General features: G+C 37.4%; 1 protein-coding gene across 1 annotated transcript in view; it reads left to right on the top strand.

The window, feature by feature from the left end:
- Positions 1 to 23,443, top strand: part of CNTNAP2 (contactin associated protein 2) — a 1,069,322-nt gene that overhangs the window by 489,448 nt on the left and 556,431 nt on the right. The window contains exon 5 of the mRNA XM_009568467.2: positions 20,673 to 20,876. Coding sequence (XP_009566762.1) covers positions 20,673 to 20,876 — 204 coding nt within the window. The remainder of the gene's footprint in view (positions 1 to 20,672; positions 20,877 to 23,443) is intronic.

The following is a 23,443-nucleotide window of genomic DNA, read 5'->3' as shown; positions in this document are numbered from 1 at the left end:
GGCTACAAAGATGGTTAGAGGGCTGGAGCACCTCCCATACGAGGACAAGCAGAGAGTTGGGCTTGTTCAGCCTGGAGAAGGCTCCAAGGAGATCTTATAGCAACCTTGCAATACCTGAAGGGGACCTACAAGAAAGCAGGGGATTGGCTGCTTACAAAGGCTTGTAGTGATAGGACTAAGGGTGATGGGTATAAACTGGAGAGGGGCAGATTTACACTAGACAGAAGGAAAAATTTCTTCAGCAGGAGGGTGGTGAGGCAGTGGAACATGTTGCCCAGGGAAACTGTGGATGCCCCATCCCTGATGGTGTTCAAGGGCAGGTTGGACGAGGCCTTGATCAGCCTGATCTAGTGTCCCTACCTATGGCAGGGGGGTTGGAACTAGATGATCTTTAAGGCCCCATCCAACCCAAAGTATTGAAGGAGCTGGCGGATGTCCTTTCCAAACCTCTATCCATCATCTTCCAGCGGTCCTGGCTGACTGGGGAAGTTCCACTAGACTGGAGGCTGGCTAATGTTGTGCCCATCTACAAGAAGGGTTGCAGAGAGGATCCGGGGAACCACAGGCCTGTCAGTCTCACCTCAGTGCCGGAGAAAGTCATGGAACAGGTAATCTTGAGTGCTATCATGAAGCACATGCAAGAGAACCGGGTGATCAGGCCCAGTCAACATGGGTTTACAAAGGGCAGATCTTGCCAAACTAACCTGATCACCTTCTATGACAAAATCACTCAACTACTGGATGGGAGAAAGGCTGTGGATGTAGTCTTCTTGGACTTCAGTAAAGCCTTTGACAGTTTCACAGCATTCTGCTTCAGAAACTGTCAGCTTCTGGCCTGGACAGGCGCACACTCTCCTGGGTTGAAAACTGGTTGGATGGCCGGGCCCAGAGAGTGGTGGTCAATGGAGTTAACTCCAGCTGGAGGCCAGTCACAAGTGGAGTTCCTCAGGGCTCAGTACTGGGTCCAGCTCTGTTCAATGTCTTTATCAATGACCTGGATGAAGGCATTGAGTGCACCCTCAGCAAGTTTGCAGAGGACAATAAGCTGGGTGGAAGTGTGGATCTGCTGGAGGGTAGGGAGACTCTGCAAAGGGATCTGAACAGGCTGGACTGCTGGGTCTCGGCTGGGCCGAGACCAATGGCATGAGGTTTAACAAGACCAAATGCCGGGTCCTGCACTTGGGGCACAACAACCCTATGCAGTGCTACAGACTGGGGGAAGAGTGGCTGGAGAGCTGCACGGAAGAGAAGGACCTGGGGGTGCTGGTTGACAGCCGACTGAACATGAGCCAGCAGTGTGCCCAGGTGGCCAACAGCATCTTGGCTTGTATCAGAAATGGGGTCACCAGCAGGTCCAGGGAGGTGATTCTCCCTCTGTACTCGGCACTGGTGAGACCGCACCTCGAATACTGTGTTCAGTTTTGGACCCCTCACCACAAGAAGGATGCTGAGGCTCTGGAGTGTGTCCAGAGAAGAGCAACGAAGCTGGTGAGGGGGCTGGAGAACAAGTCTTACGAGGAGCGGCTGAGAGAGCTGGGGTTGTTTAGCCTGGAGAAGAGGAGGCTGAGGGGAGACCTTATTACTCTCTACAACTACCTAAAAGGAGGTTGTGGAGAGGAGGGAGCTGGCCTCTTCTCCCAAGTGACAGGGGACAGGACAAGAGGAAATGGCCTGAAGCTCTGCCAGGGGAGGTTCAGGTTGGATATCAGAAAAAAATTCTTCACAGAAAGAGTCATTGGGCACTGGAACAGGCTGCCCGGGGAGGTGGTCGAGTCGCCTTCCCTGGAGGTGTTTAGGGAACGGGTGGATGAAGTGCTGAGGGACATGATTTAGGGAGTGTTAGGAATGATTGGACTCGATGATCCAGTGGGTCCTTTCCAACCCACTGTGATTCTGTGAAAGTATTCTATGATTCTAAGATTCTATGATTTTAAGCTATTCCCTTTTATTGTAATGAATTATATGTCAGAGAGATTCAGACAATATCCAGAGATGTGTTTACTTGAAATCTGTACAAATTTAATTCTATTACATTATCTGACAAAAATCATTAAATTGCCATTTGTCATAGTTCACCAGAAAAAGAGATAAATATTTAGAAAGATCAAAAAAAACATATGTTGCAGTTCAACAAGCATAAGATACTTCAGTGTTTACCTTTGCTGTAAGAAAAACTTGATCCTTCAACTGTGTGCATTACGTAATCAATTTTTTTTTTTTTAAAAACAGCCATTTTTACAAGGGCTTACTTCTTCTCTATCAGCTCAGTACCAGAAATATCGGGTGCTTATTTGAGATTTACTGCTGTTATGTCCATTGGTAATGGCTGTAGCCACACTCTTAAAATATATTCTTACTGAAACACCATTTTAGGCATTTGGAAGCTGTCCAAAAGTAATATGAATTTTACAAATAAAATGAAACAATAGATTATACATCTAATGCGGGATAGGATATAAGCAGAACTGAGATACTCGAGAAAATTTGTGCTATTAGTGTCTGTCAGAATACACTAGTCAGTTTACCCTGTGGCTGAGCTGAAACAGAATCGGAAAACAGCTGAACAAAATGGGCTTCAACCCTCTAATAAAATGTAGAGGAACTTAGACACACGGTGAAACTATCTTCTGAGAAAACACCATGAGGAGTGCATTTAAAAAGCAGAATATTTTCAGAATGCACGTGTTTCTTCACCTCTGTACACCAAACACAGCCAGGCAGACCTCCTTGCACTGGCACCTAGGTGTTCTCTGGTGCTGAAGGCTTGTGCCTATCAGGTATAGTAAAAGCTTCACTCTGCCTTTTGTTTTTAAACAGTTCAGTGATATATATAGCGAAATGTATTTTGATTTAATTTATATTTTCATGAACATCTGTATTGGGGACTGTCAAATGGTGTGTGGTCATAAAGCCTCAAGAAGAGACAAACAGGAAAAACTACTCTGATGTTCAATTTGTAAACAGAGTTGGATGCTTCTGATACAAAATATTAGTGTTACATACCGACTTAGCCAGAATAAAGTCATGTATGTAATAAATCAACAAGCTATAAAAAAGATTCATATACTCAGGTCCCAGGTATTATCAACTGGAGTCTGAATGACTATCAATGTGTTCTCTAGTGGCTCAAGAGCAAGAAAATAATAAGATTTTAGACAACAAAGCTAAAGATATAATTTATAAACTATACATTCAACCAGCAAGTGTTGTTCTGGGATCAATATATTCAAAGAAGAATATATAAATTATACAATTTAATCTTGTCTTGAAGCTTAGTGGAGGCAATAGTTATTTTCCTGGACCTAAGAATTTTTTTGTATTTGACTGTGGCCTAAATTATACAAAGTAGGATCTTAAAATTAAATAAACATAGAAATAAAGAAATGGAAGAAATTATGTAAGGTTTGGGGTTTTTTTTCAGCATGTTTCAGGATACATTTATTTTCATATTTAAATTCTAAACTTGACATCTATTTGCAGTAAGAAGTCTGTGCTGGTTATCAGAAAAAACAGGTATAAACAACTTTAAATTTGCACTGTTGCCATAATGAAGCATGAGCATCTTATAGGACAGAGCTTTAGACAGACTGTCAGGAATGGCTCTGGAAAGCAACAGAGAAAAGTAGATATTATTAGAAATGGCAAAGTCTGTTCACAGGGTGACATACTCCCTCTTTGGGAAGAAGAATTTGGATGAACCCTAAAGTGGCTATTAATTTTCTTGTGTTTATTCTGGCTTCAGCAGTAATTAGATTCCAATCAAGCCTAATACTAAAAGAGGTCATTTCCATCTGAATGACTATTGTTTCTTTAGAATTTTGTATTCAAGCAACAGTTTAGAAAGTTTTCCCAGATGAAAGTAGGTGCAGTAAAAACCTGAAGGTTGTTTGGTATACGCACCCTGCCTTTTGCTGACTTTTGCTGCATGGGGAGAAAAATGTAAGGATGGTGAAAAGATTCAAGGACTGAGATGCTAACAGTTTAATAACAAATGCAAAAGCTGAGCAAACAAATAAAGCAAAAAGAGGAGTTCATTCATTACTGTCTATCGTCAGGCAGATGTCCAGCCAACTCCTGGGAAATAGAGCTTCGGCACACATAACAGTTACTTGGGAAGACAAATTCCATAATCACAAATGTCCCCTCCTCCCTCCTTCTTTTCCTGAGCTTTCATTGCTGAGCATGGCATCACTGAATACCGTATACCCCTTTGGTCACTTTGAGTCAGCCGTCTGAGCTATGTGCACCCCCAACCTTTTTTCCACTCCCAGCCCACTGACATTAGGGATGGCGGGGTAATGTCAAGAGAGAGCCTTGATGCCATGCAAACCCTGTTCTAGCAGCCAAAACACTGGTGTGTTAACATTGGGTTAGCCATAATTGTGAAGCACAGCACCATATAGGTTGCTATGAAAAAGGCTAAGTTTGTAACTTCATCCCAGCCAGACCCTGAGACAAAAAAAGAAAACTTTAGGCCACCCTAATGGTTATAACCCACTTATCTACCTCTCTTTCAAGCAATGGAGAGGCAGATGGAAGCTACTTCAGCTTTACTGGCTTAAACATGAAAATTGCTTTAAGTATTATGATAGCTATGGAAGATTTTAAATTTGAAGGAGCTTCTTTTTGTCTGATTTCTCTAAGAAGTCCATTTCTGATATGAACCCTGAACTGATAATCAAAGTAATGGTCTGTTCATGCTACTATGACAGATAAATGTAAGCTGCATAAGTAAGGATGAATTTATTAATCATTTATTACCTTCCAACCTAATAGTGTAGGCTATTCTTATAATGAATGCCTTGTTTGTCAGTCATCTATTTTGAATGGCATTACTGGTTAGAATTATTTTCAGTGTTGTCAGCGTGTATTTATTAAAGACTGCAGAGTACATGCTGGCTTGTGAATCTTGCAGCAGAGTGCTATATGAATAAAATGCAAATATTACATCGAGATGATTTTTTTTAATTTTAGGGAGGATTAATCAAACATAATGGAGATAGATAATTTAATAATGTTATAAAATAATTTTTTCAGCAAAATATCATTTCTGTTTCGTGTTACAAGTGTTCTGAAAAATTATTATAGGGCCTCCAATCCTGGTATATTCATTTGCTCAGAGATAATAATTTGTACTTGTTTTGTGTTAGAAATGTTGAAATACGTAGATGAATCCATATTGTTCACCTTTGTAAGGATATAGCATTTTTCTGCTGAACTGGAGGAGTTAGAGGGGGCCTCAAACAATCTTCTCACTGTATATTACATGGTGGGTTTTGCAACAAATAAAGATGTGTTCAACAATTTGAGACAGCAAAATTTGTCTCTGATTTGGTGAGCATTGTAGAATGATTCCATGGCCCATATTTGTATGTCTAAGGTGTATTCCTAAGGTACCTACCACATTTCCACAGAATGCGTTCACACAACTCCATGTAACTAAGAGAAATGAGTAAATGTGTGATAGGTATGTGAGAGAATAAGTGGGAAAGGAGAAACATGCCCCAGGATTAGTCAATTGAGACCTCTTTTTCCTAAACCCATGCTGACTGAGCCTGATCCCCTCTTTATTTTTTGTGTTGCGTGACGACACTCAAGATGATCTTCACCATAACCTTCCCTTGCACCAAGGTCAGGCTCACAGGTCTGTAGTTCCCTGGATCCTCCTTCTGATCCTTCCTGTACATGTGTATAACATTTGCTAATCTCCAGTCAACTGAGACTTTCTCAGTTAACCTGATAAAGGATGGAAAGTGGCTTGGTGGGCATTTGTCCTAGTTCCCTCAGTACCCTTGGGTGGATCCCGTCCTGCCCCATAGACTTGTGTGTGCCTAAGTGGTGCAACAGGTCTCTCTTTCCTGTTGGATTATGGGGGCTGCATTCTGTTCCCCGTCCCTGTTTTCCAGCTCAGGAGGCTGTGTACCCAGAGAATAATTGGTCTTACTATCGAAGACTGAGGCAAAGAAAACTTAAGTACCTCAGCCTTTTCCTCATCCTTTGTCACTATGTTTCTCCCTACATGCAGTAAAGGATGGAGAGTCTCCTTAGACTTTCTTTTGTAGCAAAGGAGATACAGGATAAGTTAGGGCTGATTTTACAAGCCCACATATTGTCAGAGTAAAAATTCAAAATAAAGGCTTCCATATGTGAGTACAAAATAAAATACCTTAATGACCTTTTCTCTTTGTTTGTATGGCACCAGGTAACTAGTATGTTTGGTGTAATACTTCAGATTTTACAGAAGGATGGAGATTACTTCTGGTTTTATATATTTTTTTCTTATTTTGCTTTACAGTTTTTAAAGGTTTTTTTTCAGAAATTATGCTGCGAAACTAAGTCTATTATTAAAATTCCTCGTTTTTATTAAATAACAGCTCTCTTAATGGGCAGGAATGAGCAAAAATAACTTGAAAAAGATAAAGCAGACTATCTTAGGATATTCTAGCAGCAAAGACCTACAAGACTGTGGTACCAGTTGTTTGTCTGATTTTCTTTCCATCAAACTATTAGACATTTAATCTAATCCAGGTGGCCAAGAAGGCCAATGGCATCTTGGCTTGTATCAGAAATGGGGTCACCAGCAGGTCCAGAGAGGTGATTCTCCCTCTGTACTCAGCACTGGTGAGACCGCACCTTGAATACTGTGTTCAGTTCTGGACCCCTCACCACAAGAAGGATGTTGAGGCTCTGGAGCGTGTCCAGAGAAGAGCAACAAAGCTGGTGAGGGGGCTGGAGAACAAGTCTTACAAGGAGCGGCTGAGAGAGCTGGGGTTGTTTAGCCTGGAGAAGAGGAGGCTGAGGGGAGACCTTATTACTCTCTACAAGTACCTGAAAGGAGGTAGTGGAGAGGAGGGAGCTGGCCTCTTCTCCCAAGTGACAGAGGACAGGACAAGAGGGAATGGCCTGAAGCTCTGCCAGGGGAGGTTCAGGTTGGATATCAGAAAAAAATTCTTCACAGTAAGAGTCATTGGGTACTGGAACAGGCTGCCAGGGAGGTGGTCGAGTCGCCTTCCCTGGAGGTGTTTAAGGAACGGGTGGATGAAGTGCTTAGGGACATGGTTTAGGGAGTGTTAGGAATGGTTGGACTCAATGATCCAATGGGTCCTTTCCAACCTTGTGATTCTGTGATTCTGTGATTCTGTAATCCATTAGTAGATTATTAAAAGGATTAAAATAATATATAATCTCTCTTGACAAGGGTTTGTATATTTGGTACTACTGGTAACAAAAACTCATTGCAATCACAGAATTACATTTTAGGCCATGTCCTAGGTCTTTCAGTATTATCATGACCAAAAATCTAAGGTGCCAGTGAAAAGAGGAAACAATTTTTTTGTGCATGAAATGGAATCTGTTGAAGATACAAGGAAAGCCACTTGAGTGACAGAGAAAAAAAAAAAAGGAGTAGCATTGAACATAGTAAATTTCATTTCCAGTAAGTCAAAATGTACTGATTTACCATTTCCCATCTCATAATAATCTGTGCAAAGTATAATTTGACATATGAAATGTTTTAGTGATTCCAAAGAATTATTCTAAATTGTATAAGCTGCTCTTGCAAGTGTACTACATTTTGTTGATCCCCTTTATATTTTGTGCTTGTCATATTTAAAGTATTTATGAAATTTAATGACAAAAGTAAGATTCCCCTTAGTTTCAGACATTTCATAGCTTTTGATGTCAGAAGGAATCTCTAGATATTTCTCTGTTTCCTACACAGGAATATTAACAAAGGTCCAGGATTGCTATTTGTGATATCTACAATAGCTTACAAGTAGAATCAAAGGCTAAATAGGTGGTGGTTGTCACTATTGAAAAGTAATACAAATAAGTTTATTTCAGTTTAAAAGAAGAATTTTTGTTTTAATATTTGAAAATGGAAAGGGAAATATCTGATTAGATGTGTCCTTTGAATCTTCTAGTATGTACAGTATAAATTCGGCTATCTTGCATCACCAAGTAGTAATTTAATTTTCTGTAATTTCCAAGATAATCTCTCTTGTTTCCAGAGTAACTTACTGTGAAGTGAGTCCTGAAAGGTGTAAGCAGTACAGATCAGTGAGATCTTATTTCCCAGCACCTCTAGCCTCTCAACTACCCTGGCCTCATGCACTCTGACTCTTTTGAATTGATCCTTATATGACTTCACAGAAGTTATAAATTAACTTTAAGGCACAAAATGAACTTTAAGATACTTAATTGTGAAATGTAAGCATGTAAAAAGAGATTGCCTTGGTATTAAAATTGAGAAAGAAGCTGAAAAATAAAAATGGGCCATTGCAGAGATGGAGATGAGAAGAGAAGAGAAGAGAAGAGAAGAGAAGAGAAGAGAAGAGAAGAGAAGAGAAGAGAAGAGAAGAGAAGAGAAGAGAAGAGAAGAGAAAAAGCCCACTGGCAGGAATAAGAACTATTTATAGGAAATTAACTGCATCCCTTTTGACAAAAGCCTGATAAGGTTGTGGGCATGAGTGAAAGATCAGGAGACAGTAGACAATTTATATAAATCACTCATAACAAATCCTAACAATAAATATTTCTTAGCTTCCCACCAACCTTCACATTCCATATTTCTTTGTAATGATTTCACTGACTTATCCTTGTAGCGAAAAAACCTAATTATCTTGGAAAGAGTGATATATTAATTAACAGAGAAACTAACAATATTAAACAGCAATACTCTAGAAGCTCAGTCTGGTCTTCCTAATTAGGCAGCTCTCTCCGTATGAAGTAGGAATAACACAACAATGTAATAGCATAAATGGCAAAAGGGTCCATTATGCCGGTAGACAGTGAAGGAAAAAGAGAGAGGAGGAAAAAAAACCCAAAACACCACTTATGCTCAGTGCTCCATGAGTTGCACTAAAGATTATAACGGAATTTCATTCAGTATATTTGACCAGTTCTAATGTTATCTCATCCAGTTTTCTTAGGAAATGCACCTCAGAGTAATGGAACTCCAATAGCAGGGATCAAAACATTGTCTTTGTCCTGTCTTAGCTAGGATGAGAACTGTGCAGTTGTTTATTTAGACAGCTAGGTAAAAATGTTTCTCCGTCCTCTTTACTGAACTGACCTAGGCTTGGTAGACCAGTACATTTCTCTTTATTTCAAGGTACATAGCAGTTTCTCTTTCAAGTTATGTATTATTTTATGTTGCTTTACTGTTTCATTTTTATGTTTTACTGCTTAAAGTTCAATGAAAAAGGCTTGTGCCTGAAAGCCCTTATGTACATGAAGGATATACACTAGCTGAGAAATGCTCATGAGATTTTTGCCATTAATACCTTAGGCAATGAGAAATTAGTATTGCAAATATTAACTCAAAATTTCCTTTAAGGAACTACAAAACTGACCTGTACATCCCCCTCTGAAGATGTGTGTCCAATCTAGAAGCAGCAAAAAGAGATCTGTTTTCCCTTGTTGTGATTAACGGGAACCTCAAAAATCCTGGCTTTAATGAAAATATTTATCTTACAGCTCTTACAGCATGAACCAAGCCTAAATGTATTGCTAAGTTAGTTGTATACACAGCCTGTAAAAGAAAGGATAGATAATTCAGATAACACTCCTGTGTCAATGAGATGGTATGTTTGTTGTCTCTCTGGAAAGGTCAATTTGAATATCAGTACTGTTAAAGGATTTATTTCACCTGTGTGGAAGAAATGCAGGGTCGTTCCATGGAAGCATAGAAGACTGATCAAAGGTTGCCCACAGAATTCAGAGAGACTGAAAACTGTTGTTTATGCTAAAGGACATTTTGCAGTAAACAAAACCTACCATAACAAATGTTTGCTTACACGGGATATGGGCATATATGCTCAAAAGTATTGCTATAATAGAGCAATTTAGTCTAAAATTCAAAGCAATACTGATACTACTGAAGCTGAAATAGCTTCAGTAGTGATACAATTTTCTTGTAATAATTCTTCAGTGTAGACAAAGCTATCTGAAACAGTTTAAGCAACTCTGAATGAAAAGAGTGTGCAGTTCATTTCATCTCCTCTTAGTTTTAATTACTCCTCTACACAATAGTGTTGCAGGAGATCAAGGATCTTTGGAAGAAGGTAGTTCTAAGCACTCAAAAAGTTGCTACCAGAAGGACCCACGCTGATTAAAAGAAATGAGTGGGAAGAGTTTAGGGCTGGGGTTTTTTGTGTTTTGGTTGGTTGGGTTCGTCTGGGTTGAGTTTTTTTGTAGTTGTTGTTTGTGTTAACTTATATTACACCCATTCTTTAAAAAAAATACTTTCTGATAGAACACTTTAAGGAAGTCAGTAGTCTGGGCACTAACTTGAGATGTTTTCCTGTTGTTCCAGTGATGCTTTAAATAGGGAGAAAAAATATGAATGAGAAGAACAGTGGCGCTGACTATACAAAAAGCTATTGGATGCACAAACTAAACTTGATTTGTCAGCTTTTTACTTCCTATGTGCTTTTCATATACTGAAGACTCATATTTTAAAATATCCTGACAATATTCTCTGAATGGCATTTATTGATATTTCAGTTTAGAATGCTACCACATAGACAGAAAGAGCTCACAAAAACTTACACATCCCTTACTTGTGCCATTATTTTGGATGCTGTCTGGAATTGGCAGGAATTTTCCCATTTAGGTAGTCTTTTCTTCTATACTGTCTATATACATATATAACAATAATTCACTAAATCCAGAAGGAAATAATTTTCCTTTCCAAACCAAATCCCCTATGTGTGTGTATGCTATACATGGCTGTCAAATTGCATATTAGATCAAGTTGTATTTCAGTGTAGTAAACCAAGAGAGACTTGTCTGCTACATGCTTTTCTTATTTGATTTGGTCTAAACAATAAAGGGTTAAAAAAAATATTTTAACACCAGATCCGTCATAAGTGATTCTGTAAGAAAAATTTCTCTGAATACCTTGTTTCAGCACAAAGGAAGAACAGTTTTAAAGAAGTAAACGTGGCAGTTCTTTGCAATAGAATTTAGTTTTCCACATCTGAGTTTTAAAAAACCCTCTTCTTTTATTCATGTGTAGTATTCTTTGTTCGCGATTGAATAGCAGCATCTTATAAACTTGGGATGAGTTGTTTATACACATTTACATGCATTTCTTACCTACGTGGAATGATGTTGACAGTTATTGTCCCTTTGCTTATTGAACATAATAGATTACATCCTAAGTAGTACCTATGAAATTTCATCCATTGTGTGAACATAAGTATTTGCTGTAGTGAGAGTCACCAACATACAAAACTGATTGAATTGTTTTTAAGAAGCAAATAATGGTTAGCAAGTTTTTTGAAATAACTGTGAACATGTATTTCAGTATTCCCATCATCTGAAAAAAATCTTGCATAACTTGAAGGTTGAGAGAAAGTATTGTTTCAAATAACTTACAAACGTTGTTTGGCTGCCTTTAATAACACGTTAATGCTCCGAACAACAAAAATGTTCCCATATGAAGGAAAAGCTTATACGTATGCTGTTATGCAGCCACTCATTTTGAAAAAAAAAAGATAATCTAATGGATTTTTGAGACATTTCTCTTTTTGAAGATAGATTCTTATGATATTTGGAGCTTTCCAGACATTTCAAACTGGTTAACTAAAACTGCCATTCCCTTCCCTTAGTTAATTTGACTCTTCTGATAAGGAAAACGTTTAACTTGTGTTTTCCCCAGCCTCCAAGGAAGACTTGACTATGCTGCACTGTGCCTTTACCTGGTAAGGGAAGAGCACGAAACACATAGGGTGGGAAATGTCATCTCCTTGTGTTCTCCCTGAGTTTTCTTCTCCAGGAAATCATAATCTGAAGATTTTTTTATGTCCCTGTCGGGTAACTCCCTCTCAAGTGAAGCTGCGTTGCCAGTGTGCGAGTGGTCTGGTTCATTCACTAGTGCTGGCAGCCGTGAAGGTGGGGAACTTGACTGGGGACTCCAGCAGCTGGGAGTGGACCTGGGCACACCAAGAGGGAGAAGTGACCCTGTGCCCTTGCCTGGCAAGACCTCTGTCCTGACCTGAACTGTGCTCCTGTCTTGGTGAGATGGCCTTTCTCAGTCCTTGCTGGCAGACAATGCAGAGCCTCATGTTGCCTCCCTGTCACCTCCCCTGGCCGCACATTTCTCACCTTGAAAAGGGTGTCCAGACCAAGGCAGTTCCTGGGATCAATCCTGCCTCCTTCCCTGGAGTTGCGTCCCTGTTTACTCCTCCAGGCTGATAGAGCTGAACCCAACCCCTGCCTACTTCTAGGTTTTTTTTTCAAGCTGGAAGGGTTGATGCCATGGGAGATTGGAGTAGTACATATGCTGCTTTGATACAGAAGGTGTGCTTTCTTTTAACTCCTTATACCTGAGGCTTGTAATGACACTACATAATTTAGAGATCCTGGAATTCAAGAAAGGCTTCTGAAGTAACTCCCTTTAATTCAACCTGCCTTCCTTGTTAGTCTTAAGATCATACACGACTGTCTCTTGCACTTCAGGCCTGTAACTTTAGATACAATCACTTTAAAAATGTTTGAAGAAACAAAGGAATAGTTTTAGATTCTAGTGTCTGTATTTCCTTTAGAGCTTGAAAAGTTAAGTGAAATTAACCCATTATGGCAGGAAAAGCAAAACAGTAGTGAAAGGTGAAGAATTGAAATCACAACGGTACAGGACTTCAGTATCTGTGATTGATTGTATTGAAGCTGCTGCGCATTCAACCGTGTTAACGGAATTGAGGCAGTTCTTTATACTCTTCCTGAGAAGAAACTCTCATCCTTCTGGCTTTTTTCAGCTTTTAGTGGTGGAAAATAATACAGAGCTGAGGAGATTCAATTAATGGCATTGACTGTTCAGGGAAGCCTGAAATGCATGGTACAATTCACAAGAGAGGAACAGCCAGTCCCACAGCTGAAATGCCATAACCAAAGTCAATGCTGAAGAAAGACTTCAGAACTGTTCTGGCAAGTGGGGAATTTGAAGGTATTAAACTCTGCAACAGCAGCAAATCTTAAACTGTAAAGTCTGCTAGATTATAGACAAGTCATCTCTGGTGGCAGGGAGGGGGACACGATATATCACTGACCTTGGAAAGTGCAGCCTGATAAATACAAAGAAGGAAACTCGCTTGCAAAAGCAAATGGCCTATTTTCTGTTTCAGGTCAGGAAAAAATTGACAGGCCAGTTAACTGAAACTCAGTGCTTCTGGTAGAATAAAACATGCACATAGGTTCTGAACAGGTGTTGGACTAGGTGATATCTAGAGATCCCTTCAAACCTTAGTGATTTTGTGATTACATGCTCTTACCTGCCTTTACCTACTGTGTTGCCTGTCATAGAGAGCATTTCTGAAACAAAAATTTTTTCCTGCTCCCCAGGAACTATCTCTCTATATATGGTTGGTATACTGCAAGTTGAGCATTTCATATTGCTGTTTATTGAAACATTTGTGAGTTTTGCTCATTGTTATTCAAATAAAGCACTTTTTCACTTAAAACTGGCAACTATATGCCCTATTACAATAGGGTGTCCTTCTCTGCATTAGAGTACATTATTAGACTTTCACTGAACTAAAGTAGAACTAAATCAACTTAGATCATCTGAAAACAAAGCCCTGACTCATACCCTTGAATATGAGTGATTTTTTTTTTAATTATGCACACTGAAATACATACAAAGAAATAGAAAACCACAAGATTCAGCAAACAAGTTCACCACTTTATCTGTGCTTGAAAGAGTTTAGGGCTCAAATTTCTTTTCATACACAAAAATTTGCAACATGACACTGAGCAAAGAATCCATTCAAGATATACATGATCTTAGATATGCATGTTAGGCAAGTAGAAGAAAATTAACGGACTGAATTACTAATCTTAAATTACTTGCCCAACAACAAGTTGCAGTGGTTTGCTTTTCTGATGCAGTGCTAAACACAGGGTGTTTGTCCCTGAGTAAATTGGAAATACGACAATGAAACTGAATTGTCTTATAAATGGACAAAGTTTTTCCACTATCATTTATGCTAAAGGATCTGCCTCTATTAACTCAGTTTTTTAATTGAAATGCAGTGGCTGAAAATAACAATGTGCTCCATTTTAGATTCTCTTCCTAAAAAAAATTGGTGCAGCAAGATAGAATTGGTAGCAGCATTAGATGGAAGGTTGTAAGAAAGAAGGACTCAAAAGCCATTAGAAGAGACCTTCATGACACAAGTTTTTGTGCCTTACACAATAGTGAAACTGCTCACTTGGCCTGGCATTCCTTGCTCCATAGGATTAACTGCAGACGTTCAAATGGCAATAGCAAGATTTTTACTGTATGAGATTTCATTGAGTACAGCAGCTTGAAATGGTCCCTGCTCCGTATCCTTTCATCAATGTGTGTGCAGTACCCTTTGAAAGTTCAATTTAAATACAAGCTCCATGGTTGGAAAAAGTAAAGAATAAGTGTTTGAGAGTCATTATGAAAATAAAAGATATAGAATGTGAGCCAGAAAGAATGAGTGTTCTTAGAGCATCCAGACAGTAAAAGACATGGAAAGATCATATACCATCAGATGATTGAATTAGGTGACATCAGCTCAAAAAGAAATTGGAAAGAGGATGTCTAAGTTAGTCAGTGTTTGTTTGTAGGTCAGCTGTGCATCTCCTTGTTTTCATGGAGCTGTAAACATTAAAACGAAGTCCCAAGTCATGCATTTCCTTAATGTTTTAATAGATCGTTTTGCCCATTTTGAAGCTCATTTATTCACTGAGTAAATTGAGTGTGAATTCTGTATGACGTGATACAGTTTCTTTCTTCCCTGTAGTTTTTACATTAAATAATGAGCGAGCTCAGCAGTTTAATAAGGATTGAAACCTGTTATGGCCATTTACTATGTGAGAGTCAGAATTGTCTTTTTTTTATTGACCTGGAACTCTTGTGATTTACTTTTTTAATAAGCAGTGAAAACATTAGCAGAGGCTAGCTATTTTCAAGTAAATTAAGTTCTTTACCTGGTCTCAGAGTTTAATTATATAGTTTAGTGTTCCCATTGAGATCCAATACCAAATGACAAGTTTCACAATGAAGGATATAAATAAATGTATTTATGGTTGCAAGGAAGGTTTCTAACTTGTAAATCAGCATGATAATATATAAAATCTCAGTTTCTTTAGAATATTTCAATTATATATTTATTTTTTACCAAATTCATTTGGAAGTTTCATAGCTACAGAATAATAAACCGTAGAGAACATTTTCCTACTTCTAGTACATAGTTGCAAGTTGGCTGAATTTTAACTTTTACAGTCATACCTGACCCTTGTAATGCTGCCTATATGAAAACTTTAAAAAGTATAAATACCCATATATTACACTGCTTCTGTTTTGTCTATGTGATGCACATATTGCACTATGACCTGGAAAGCTAAACTAAAACATGTTTGTTACAGCAAGAAACAGTGGAGGAGGTTTTGGCAAAAGGGAATAATTTTATGACCTACTACTTCTTATTTTATCAGTGATGAATGCAGATGATATTCATGCCAATATAACTTTGAGATGATGGAGACTATAAAGTTTAATTTGCACCTTGTAGTTCAAAAATAGTTTAAAAGTCTTTCTCACTTTTTTTTTTTACTTCATCTTTTCTAATTTTTTTCCCCTCCGTTGCAGCAGTAGCCTTAGAGAACTGTCAAACTTCATCGAATGCAGGTGGACATACCATATGTAATGGCTTTGCTCTCCTTTCCTATAATGCTGGTAGTTCAATGGCTAAAGATGAGAAAAATTATATATTTACACTGCAATTATCTGAATTATATGGTTTACTGTCTAAGTACCATTCCACATCATAGTAATTATCATGATATTAAATAGCTGAGTGTCATAGAAAGAACACAAGTCATTACCACAGTTCTGCATATGATGATTCTTAAATATAATTGCTATGTAATCTTCAGGTTACTGAATTATCATGCAGACCCATGTGCATACTTCCAGCACAGCTATGCATTACAAAAGCTGCTTAATCAAGGATTACTGATGTTTCTTTTTTTGAACTGAATGATTTTCAAAACATGATAATTTAGGGCCAGGTTTCAGAAAAATATGCTACTTTTACTCAGCTTTCTTAAAGTATGTGATATGAATTTTCTTCAATGAATGATGTGAAGACACATATGCATAACTGCAGTAATGGCATAGGTACAAAAGGGATGTTTGCATTTTAACGCACAACATGCTGTGAATTCACAAATGCACAGAAGTCACATCATTGTTCTGATCAGCTCTGGATCAGATGCTTAGTAGTAAAAGTAAATTTGCAGGTGTTATGAAGCGATACCAACCAGCCTAAGGGGATTCACCTCATACAGGGGTTTCCTATAACCATCAGCATGTAATTTTAACAAATGTTAATAGAAGAGAAGCTGTGACATTGAATAGAGTCATATTTTTTATGATGTACAATTATTATGAAGGTTGCTTAATCTGTAATATTTATCAGTTTTCTTTCATTTGTAGCATTTGTTCAAGGCAGTTGTATGTAGCTTCATGAGAGTATAATCTGTACAACAAATTTTCTTTACCTAGAAATATGATTTTTGTGACAACAGAGTGATTTTTATGTAGATTTTTTTCTATAAACAGACTCCATGATTTCCTAAACTCTCAAGAAGGCATTTCTTGGATCTCTTGACAGCTTGTAAGGCAAGCAAAAGCAACAGGTTGATCTAATCCCTGTTAAAATATTTTTAAACCATTTTCTCAGTTTCTTCAAAACAAACTCTAGAAGTAATATATTTGCTTGAGTCATGAGTGTGTACAACATAACCCCACCTCTGAACTTATATACTGTTGCATATGAATATGGACTCAGAATATGAATCAGTGGCTTAATTTCTGAGAACACTATCTCCATCTGTGCCTGAGAAAATGTGTCCACCTTACATGCCTATAACATTTTAATGATTGCTTGCACTGCAAATACAACAAGCCATTCTCATATTTAATTTTGAGCTGACTCACATTCCTGGAATTTGTCATTCAGAAGAACTAGATCAGGCTGTGGTTTTGGTTGCACTTGGAAATTATAAAGTATTTATTATTAGAACGTGTATCATAAGGTGTATTTTAGAAAGAAAAATATTTCTTATATATACTGCTCCATTCTGATACATGATATATATATATATATATATAAAATAATAAATATGGGATATTGCAGTCAATTTTTAATGTTCATTTTTTTATGTACTAATTAACATTTCTTCATCACTTGGGTAAACAATAAGGGGGTCAAAATGTATCATTTCATTAAAATTATTTGCAGATTTAGGCAGCTTTAGAGGTAGGTTCAACTTATATGGTTGTAATCTGTTTTGTTGTAGGGTTTAACTGCTAAGAACAAACCTAACACCTTTGGATCTGCACCTCTTAGTTTGTTGTCTAATCAAAAGCAAAGAGACTGCATGATTGTGCAAATAACATCTCTGTTTACTTGCCTCTGTTCTTTCTAATAGCAAAAAGAGTCTAGAACTGGTGCTTCCAATTATGCCATGCAAATAATGGCAGGAATGGAAGGTATGCATGGCACAGACTATATCTAGCCTGGTAGTTAAGGATGAGATGCCATGGAAGACTAACATATGTTTCTATATAATTTGAAGAAGCAATTTCAAATAAAAATTCAGAAATTTAAATTTCTTCCCTTTGACATCCTTTTCACAAACACGGTAATGGGTCAATGTGACCAATTTAAAAATATGTCCATTAAAACAAGTATAAAAATCTTGGTGATTGGAAAGAGCCTGCAAGTCTTTCAGTGACTATTATGTGTCTGATTGACGACAGTCAGCTGCTACCAATTCAACTTCATTAAAAGACTAGTGTGAAACAGAAATATGTTACATTTGCCTATTAATCTTTCAGCAAGGAGAGGAACATCTTATGGAGGCAGAGGAAACTTGTATTATGGTATCTGTGTCTTCAGTCTTATAGATCTCTTTGACTCTCACAGGAAGAATTCTGTGGAGTCTGGCTATAGAGAAGGTAGAGAAAGAAAGTTTATTTCCAGGAGTTTTTCTGATCTGACTTGAAAAGTTGATCAGAGTGATTAGACTTACTTTCCAGTTTAACACAGCTTTTTTTTTAAATGCTTAAAGCTCCTTCCATTAATACTAGTGGCCTTGGTATATAAGCCAGTGTGTGAGTATGAGTTAATACAAGATAGCATGTTTTACATTCTGATCTTGGGTAGACTCTGAAATATGAACGCTTGATGCTGCTTGTCAGATAGCATACTTATCCTTAAAACTCTTAAGCTTAAAAAGCAGTAGCATTGTGAATGAAAGTAAAATTGTATACTCTGATGATCCATGCTGCACCCAGATCCATAATATTATATATAGTATGAATTATGTTGACCTATAGGTCAATAACTGTCCACTGTTATGGTTCCCCCATATCAGTTTTAGGAACTGTAAACATAGTTTCTGCAAGGTACCAAAGTTCTTAACTTTTGAAATTTGTAATAGTCTCTAGAGAGTCAACAGGTTTTGTCAACTGAGGATAGTGACCATATTTTGATTATACATACAGATTTATTAAAGATGTGCAGAGGACAAATGGTTGTATCAACAGAAAATGGATATCACATACTTCATCGTCATGCACAGGATCATTGTGTCAGCAAAACAAATTACCTGGAAGTAGTAGGGTGGGGAAAATCCTGAGTGATGGAAGCATAATGTGTTGGCCCCTCTATTTGAAAACTTGCTATGTTCAGTGATGTAAGAATGCATGAATAGGCATTTAATCAACATGATTGTGAGCCTCAGTCTCAACTGGTTATTTTTCAGTTAATTAATACAAGATAGGTTGTGAAGTTTTTGACTGAAAAATGAAACAGAACTAATTTATGGAATATTGGTTGTTGGCCTTTCTCTAAGAAATAAATGCTAAACATGATAGAGCTGTATTGAATGCTCCTTTGACTCTCAAATAGTTCTGATATCACTGTGAAAAGTATTTCTGAAAATTACAGAACATGAAAAAGCAACCTAGAAGCATGCTATACCTAAGCAATTCTTTGACAGCAATTAAGAACACAACAGTAGCTAAAATTGTCTCAGCAAACCGTTTTGATGCATCCTAATTTCTCAAGACAGGGATGCAGGCACATGTTTTCTCTTCATCAAAGCATAAAATATTATTTCAGAGATTGGTGGGAAGTAAGCATTTTTTAAACATGTTTGACATATGCTGTAAGAACAAAGGCAACAAGCTTTAGCATCACCAGCTAATGTACGCCATATACATTCAAACTGCAATATATGAAGTTATTCATTCTATAATGTAGAAAGAGCTGTTAGTGGAATTTTAAAAGATTCTTCTGCATTAATTATACAATAGGAGGGAGATTGTTTCTGTGTTTTTGAGGGGGTTTGCAAGATTTAAATTACTTCTCACCATAACAGCAAATACAAATTGGGAATTTTAAAAAGTTGTAGTCACTAAAGAAAAAACAACAGTAGTAGGCAAAAATCAGATATAATTGATGAATATAAGATAAAATGCCATCCTTCATTGCATTCAAAATGTGAAATGACTGGTATGAATGCCAATAAGAAGTGTGAATGTTTTTTAAGAATCTTGATAGGACATATTTTAAAAAAAAAAATTAAAAAAGATTTTTTTATTAATTCCATTTTAAGAATTTTCCTTAGTGATTACTAAAATTGTCAGTTGTGAACAGAAAGGATGAAATGCTCACACAAATACTAGCTAAGGCACTGGCAATTGGTCCTAGGTTAAGCAGTTTACAAAGTGGATTTCTTAAACAAATATGTGTAAATTTTTATAGATCAGTATCTGTTTACAGTCTTTTACCAAGCTCTGTGTAAAAAACAAGATTCATGCTCAGCCGAAGTACATCTTCTGAATAAAATCAAGTTCTGCTGCTATTTTTACTGTGGATATAGCCTCCAGAAAATTGTGGTTAATGGTGGCACATTCTTTATAGCAGAGATTAATTTATGAAAATAAGACATGAAATTTTGAATTATTGTTATGCAATGTTTATGAGTATTGGACTGACTTTAAAAGATTGCATGTCTCAGTTTTCTTCCCAGATTTTGAATAAAACAAAATCTGCAACAAAAATTACCCCTAATAACAGCACTTTTTTCATTTCCCAAATTTAGTTGAGGTCACTTATCCAGGATTTCCATAAAAACCTGAAGTACACAAGGCTTCTATCTGTGGTTCACATACAGTCTCAGGAATCTTTTAAAATTACGAGACAATTAATTTGTCTTCGTGTTTTACTGTTTCCAGTCCTCAGAGAGGACTATACTATACTGGATTTTAAAGAGTTATCAAATGAATTATTAATGACCACTCAGATATTTGTCTTTCATTTACAACATAAATTAGGAAAGTGTGCATGACAGCAACCAGGTTTAAGAGAAACCAAAAGACATTGAGCACAGTTGTACTATTTGTCCCCCTGAATTTGGTTTTTTTTAAATATCCTGTGGATTAAACGTATGTCCTGCCTGGTTCCTACTTTTATTATGGTCAAGAGAAAATGTATTTACAATGCATATCAGACCTGCCCATTTTTTATTCTATTCAGGTATGATCTACATATGACATATCTGTTTTTCCAGGTGCCAGAAATATATAATCACTCATCAACAATGTTATTTGTTTTTTCCTCTAGGGGCTGATGTTATCAATTTTGATGGCCATGTAGTGTTACCATACAGATTCAGGAACAAGAAAATGAAAACACTGAAAGATGTCATCTCTCTGAAATTTAAAACCTCTGAAAGTGAAGGTGTAATCTTCCATGGAGAAGGACAGCAAGGAGACTATATCACTCTGGAACTGAAGAAAGCCAAACTTGTTTTAAATTTAAACTTAGGTATGCTTTGATTGTTTAGTTTTGTGTACTTTTTAACTCCCAAAAAATGTTTTTGTCAAATAGTACATCATTTTTTCCTCAGTGATATGATAGACCAACCACATCACCTAATCAGGTAATTCAGTGAAAATGTTATTCGTTCATTTTCTATATGTTTGAGGGTTTTTTTCTGTTCTATTCCTTCATTTTTGCCCTATGTGAGATATCACAAAAATAAGATCATACAGAAAAACAAGATCAGCAATATATTGCCATTAGGAACATGCCAGAAACAAAAAAAGCTTTGCTAGAATTAGATTTGGCCACAGCTGTGGCTTTGTGTGAAAGGACACTGTCATCACTAGAGAGGAATAAAGGTCACCCTTAGAACCTTGCAGCAAAAATGGTATTAATCTGCAAAGCTACGGACCACATGAAGCTGAAGTTCAGCAGCCTTTCTAGAATCTGAGAAGTAGAGCTAGGAAAAGAAAGAAGGCATACCTTTTTGTCAGGCAATCTCGTGATGGAGTCCTATATGTGTTACTCTAGTTCCAGCTCCTTTTTTCCTCCTTGTGAAACGCTACATGTTCCTGAGTGATCTGATTTTTAAAGTACATTTATTATGAAAAATACATTTAGCTGGTTTCAGGTGATTTTTTTCCCTTCATACAAAGGAGTTTTAGAAAAAGATTTCATGGCACTTTTATTAGTTTTCTTACAGACTTGTGAATAATAAAATATTCTGTTCATTATTTACATTGAATAGTAATTATTTCCATTAGCATTTTCTTCCTCTCTTTTTATAAAAATCAACATCGGCAGGTGAGGAAAGCACATATTACTCTAGCAGTTATCCACTTTTTGCAATTTTTATTGCAATGCTAACACATTCATTTCCAGTTTCTATATTCTTCAATTCAGTCTGTCTTTATAAGTTAGTATAACATGCATGTATGTGCTTGGTGGAGATGTTCTTAAAACATTGAGCTGATAGATGGGAATAGGCCCTGTGATATGCACCTACTTAACAAACAGAAGTAATGGTTATGGCATTACTCATTCTGCATCTGCGAGTATTGTCTTTGCACCAGAATAAGTGGAAAAAGAGGTTCATTTCACCTGGTGAAATCCACTTGATTTTGAATGTTGGGGTCAGGAAAGGAAAGGTAGGGGCATAGGGGGTAGATGTAGATGTTGCTTTGCAGTGGATTTGACTTCGCATTGAAGAAACTGTGTCCCTGTTCCTCGGGGACATGCATGGATGTTTTTAAATTTTTTTAAATCAACAACTGTTGAAGGATCAGTGACCTTCAACAGAAAGGCAGTATGACCATTTGCAAGGGAGTAATTTCTTAAGCCATGGAAGTGTGATTTGCCAGAGTGTGTAATCAACATGCACAACCTTAATGTCTGAGTTGCAGGCATACTTGGTTGTAACAAATTTGCAGCTCAGAAACATTTTTGATCCTCATGTATTCAGAAGATGGAAGATTGCATTGAGTTATTGGGCAGTGCAGCAATTTTTTAAACCTACTGCTGAATTAGTCTTTTGCTGCTTCGGTTGACATCTACGCTATCAGCCTTTGCTGGCTTAGCTATGTCAGTCAGATTGCAGTGAGATGCTATCTCTGGCTAACATAGCTGCGCTGGCAAAAGCACCTGGAAAACTCAGTAGAGATTAGCAAAACTGTACTCTTGCTAGTAGTTTGACTTCTAGAACAGGGAGGAGAGACTGAAATAAACTATATCTCATGGTTTAAGCGCCAGCCTGGCTAAATTTTGGCAGATAAAACCATCCAGTTGGGTTCTCAGCTGCCTTCCCCTCGACCCTCAGGGAAAGGGGGAAAGGAAAATGAAAGGAAAAAGACTTGTGGGCTGGAAACAATTTTATACTGAGTATTCTACCAGCTCCAGAATGGCCTTGGTTGCTATAGGAATAAGTATTGGCCTTTTTGCACACCAATGCCCTGCTTTATCACTCTGGGAGAAAAACACTATCTCAAAAACATACAGTTAGCTTTCAGAGAATGAAGTTACTTAGAGCTACTGAGTTAGTCACAAAACTGACTCTAATTTACCTCAAACTACAACACTATATATTTGAAGATATTTTTTTCTTCTATCAGCTCAGTCTGCATTGAGCCTTTTCTTATACTCTCACTGGTATAGCTACACTGGCAGATTTTATGAAGTGTAGGCTGTTTGCTGTTATCAGACAAAAAGGGGGGTTGTTTTCAAAGTCTGCTACCAGTCACCATGTCCTCCTCAACAGTCATAAATCGATGCAGTTCCAGGGAAGCTCAGGACCTGCCCAAAAGGCCATTCTGGGAAAGGTGACAGCTTTTCATTTCTGTGGTGTATGGATGAAAACAGAGAAAACTAGTAAAAAACAACTTCACAGCTGAAAGTAGGTATTACTTCTCTGGTTTACCTCCAAATGACTTCTATTACAAATAGATATTTATACGATTTACTGATAAGGTACTTGCTGTATTTGATTTAAATATTTGTATTTATAGCAGCAGCCCTCCATTGGGCAGGTCTTTGCTTCATAGCGGACTGAATTCCTCTAGCTTATAGGGTTGTCA

Source organism: Cuculus canorus, chromosome 2 (assembly GCF_017976375.1).
Source record: "Cuculus canorus isolate bCucCan1 chromosome 2, bCucCan1.pri, whole genome shotgun sequence".
Taxonomy (NCBI): Eukaryota; Metazoa; Chordata; class Aves; order Cuculiformes; family Cuculidae; genus Cuculus; species Cuculus canorus.
This window is presented reverse-complemented; position numbering and strand designations above follow the sequence as displayed.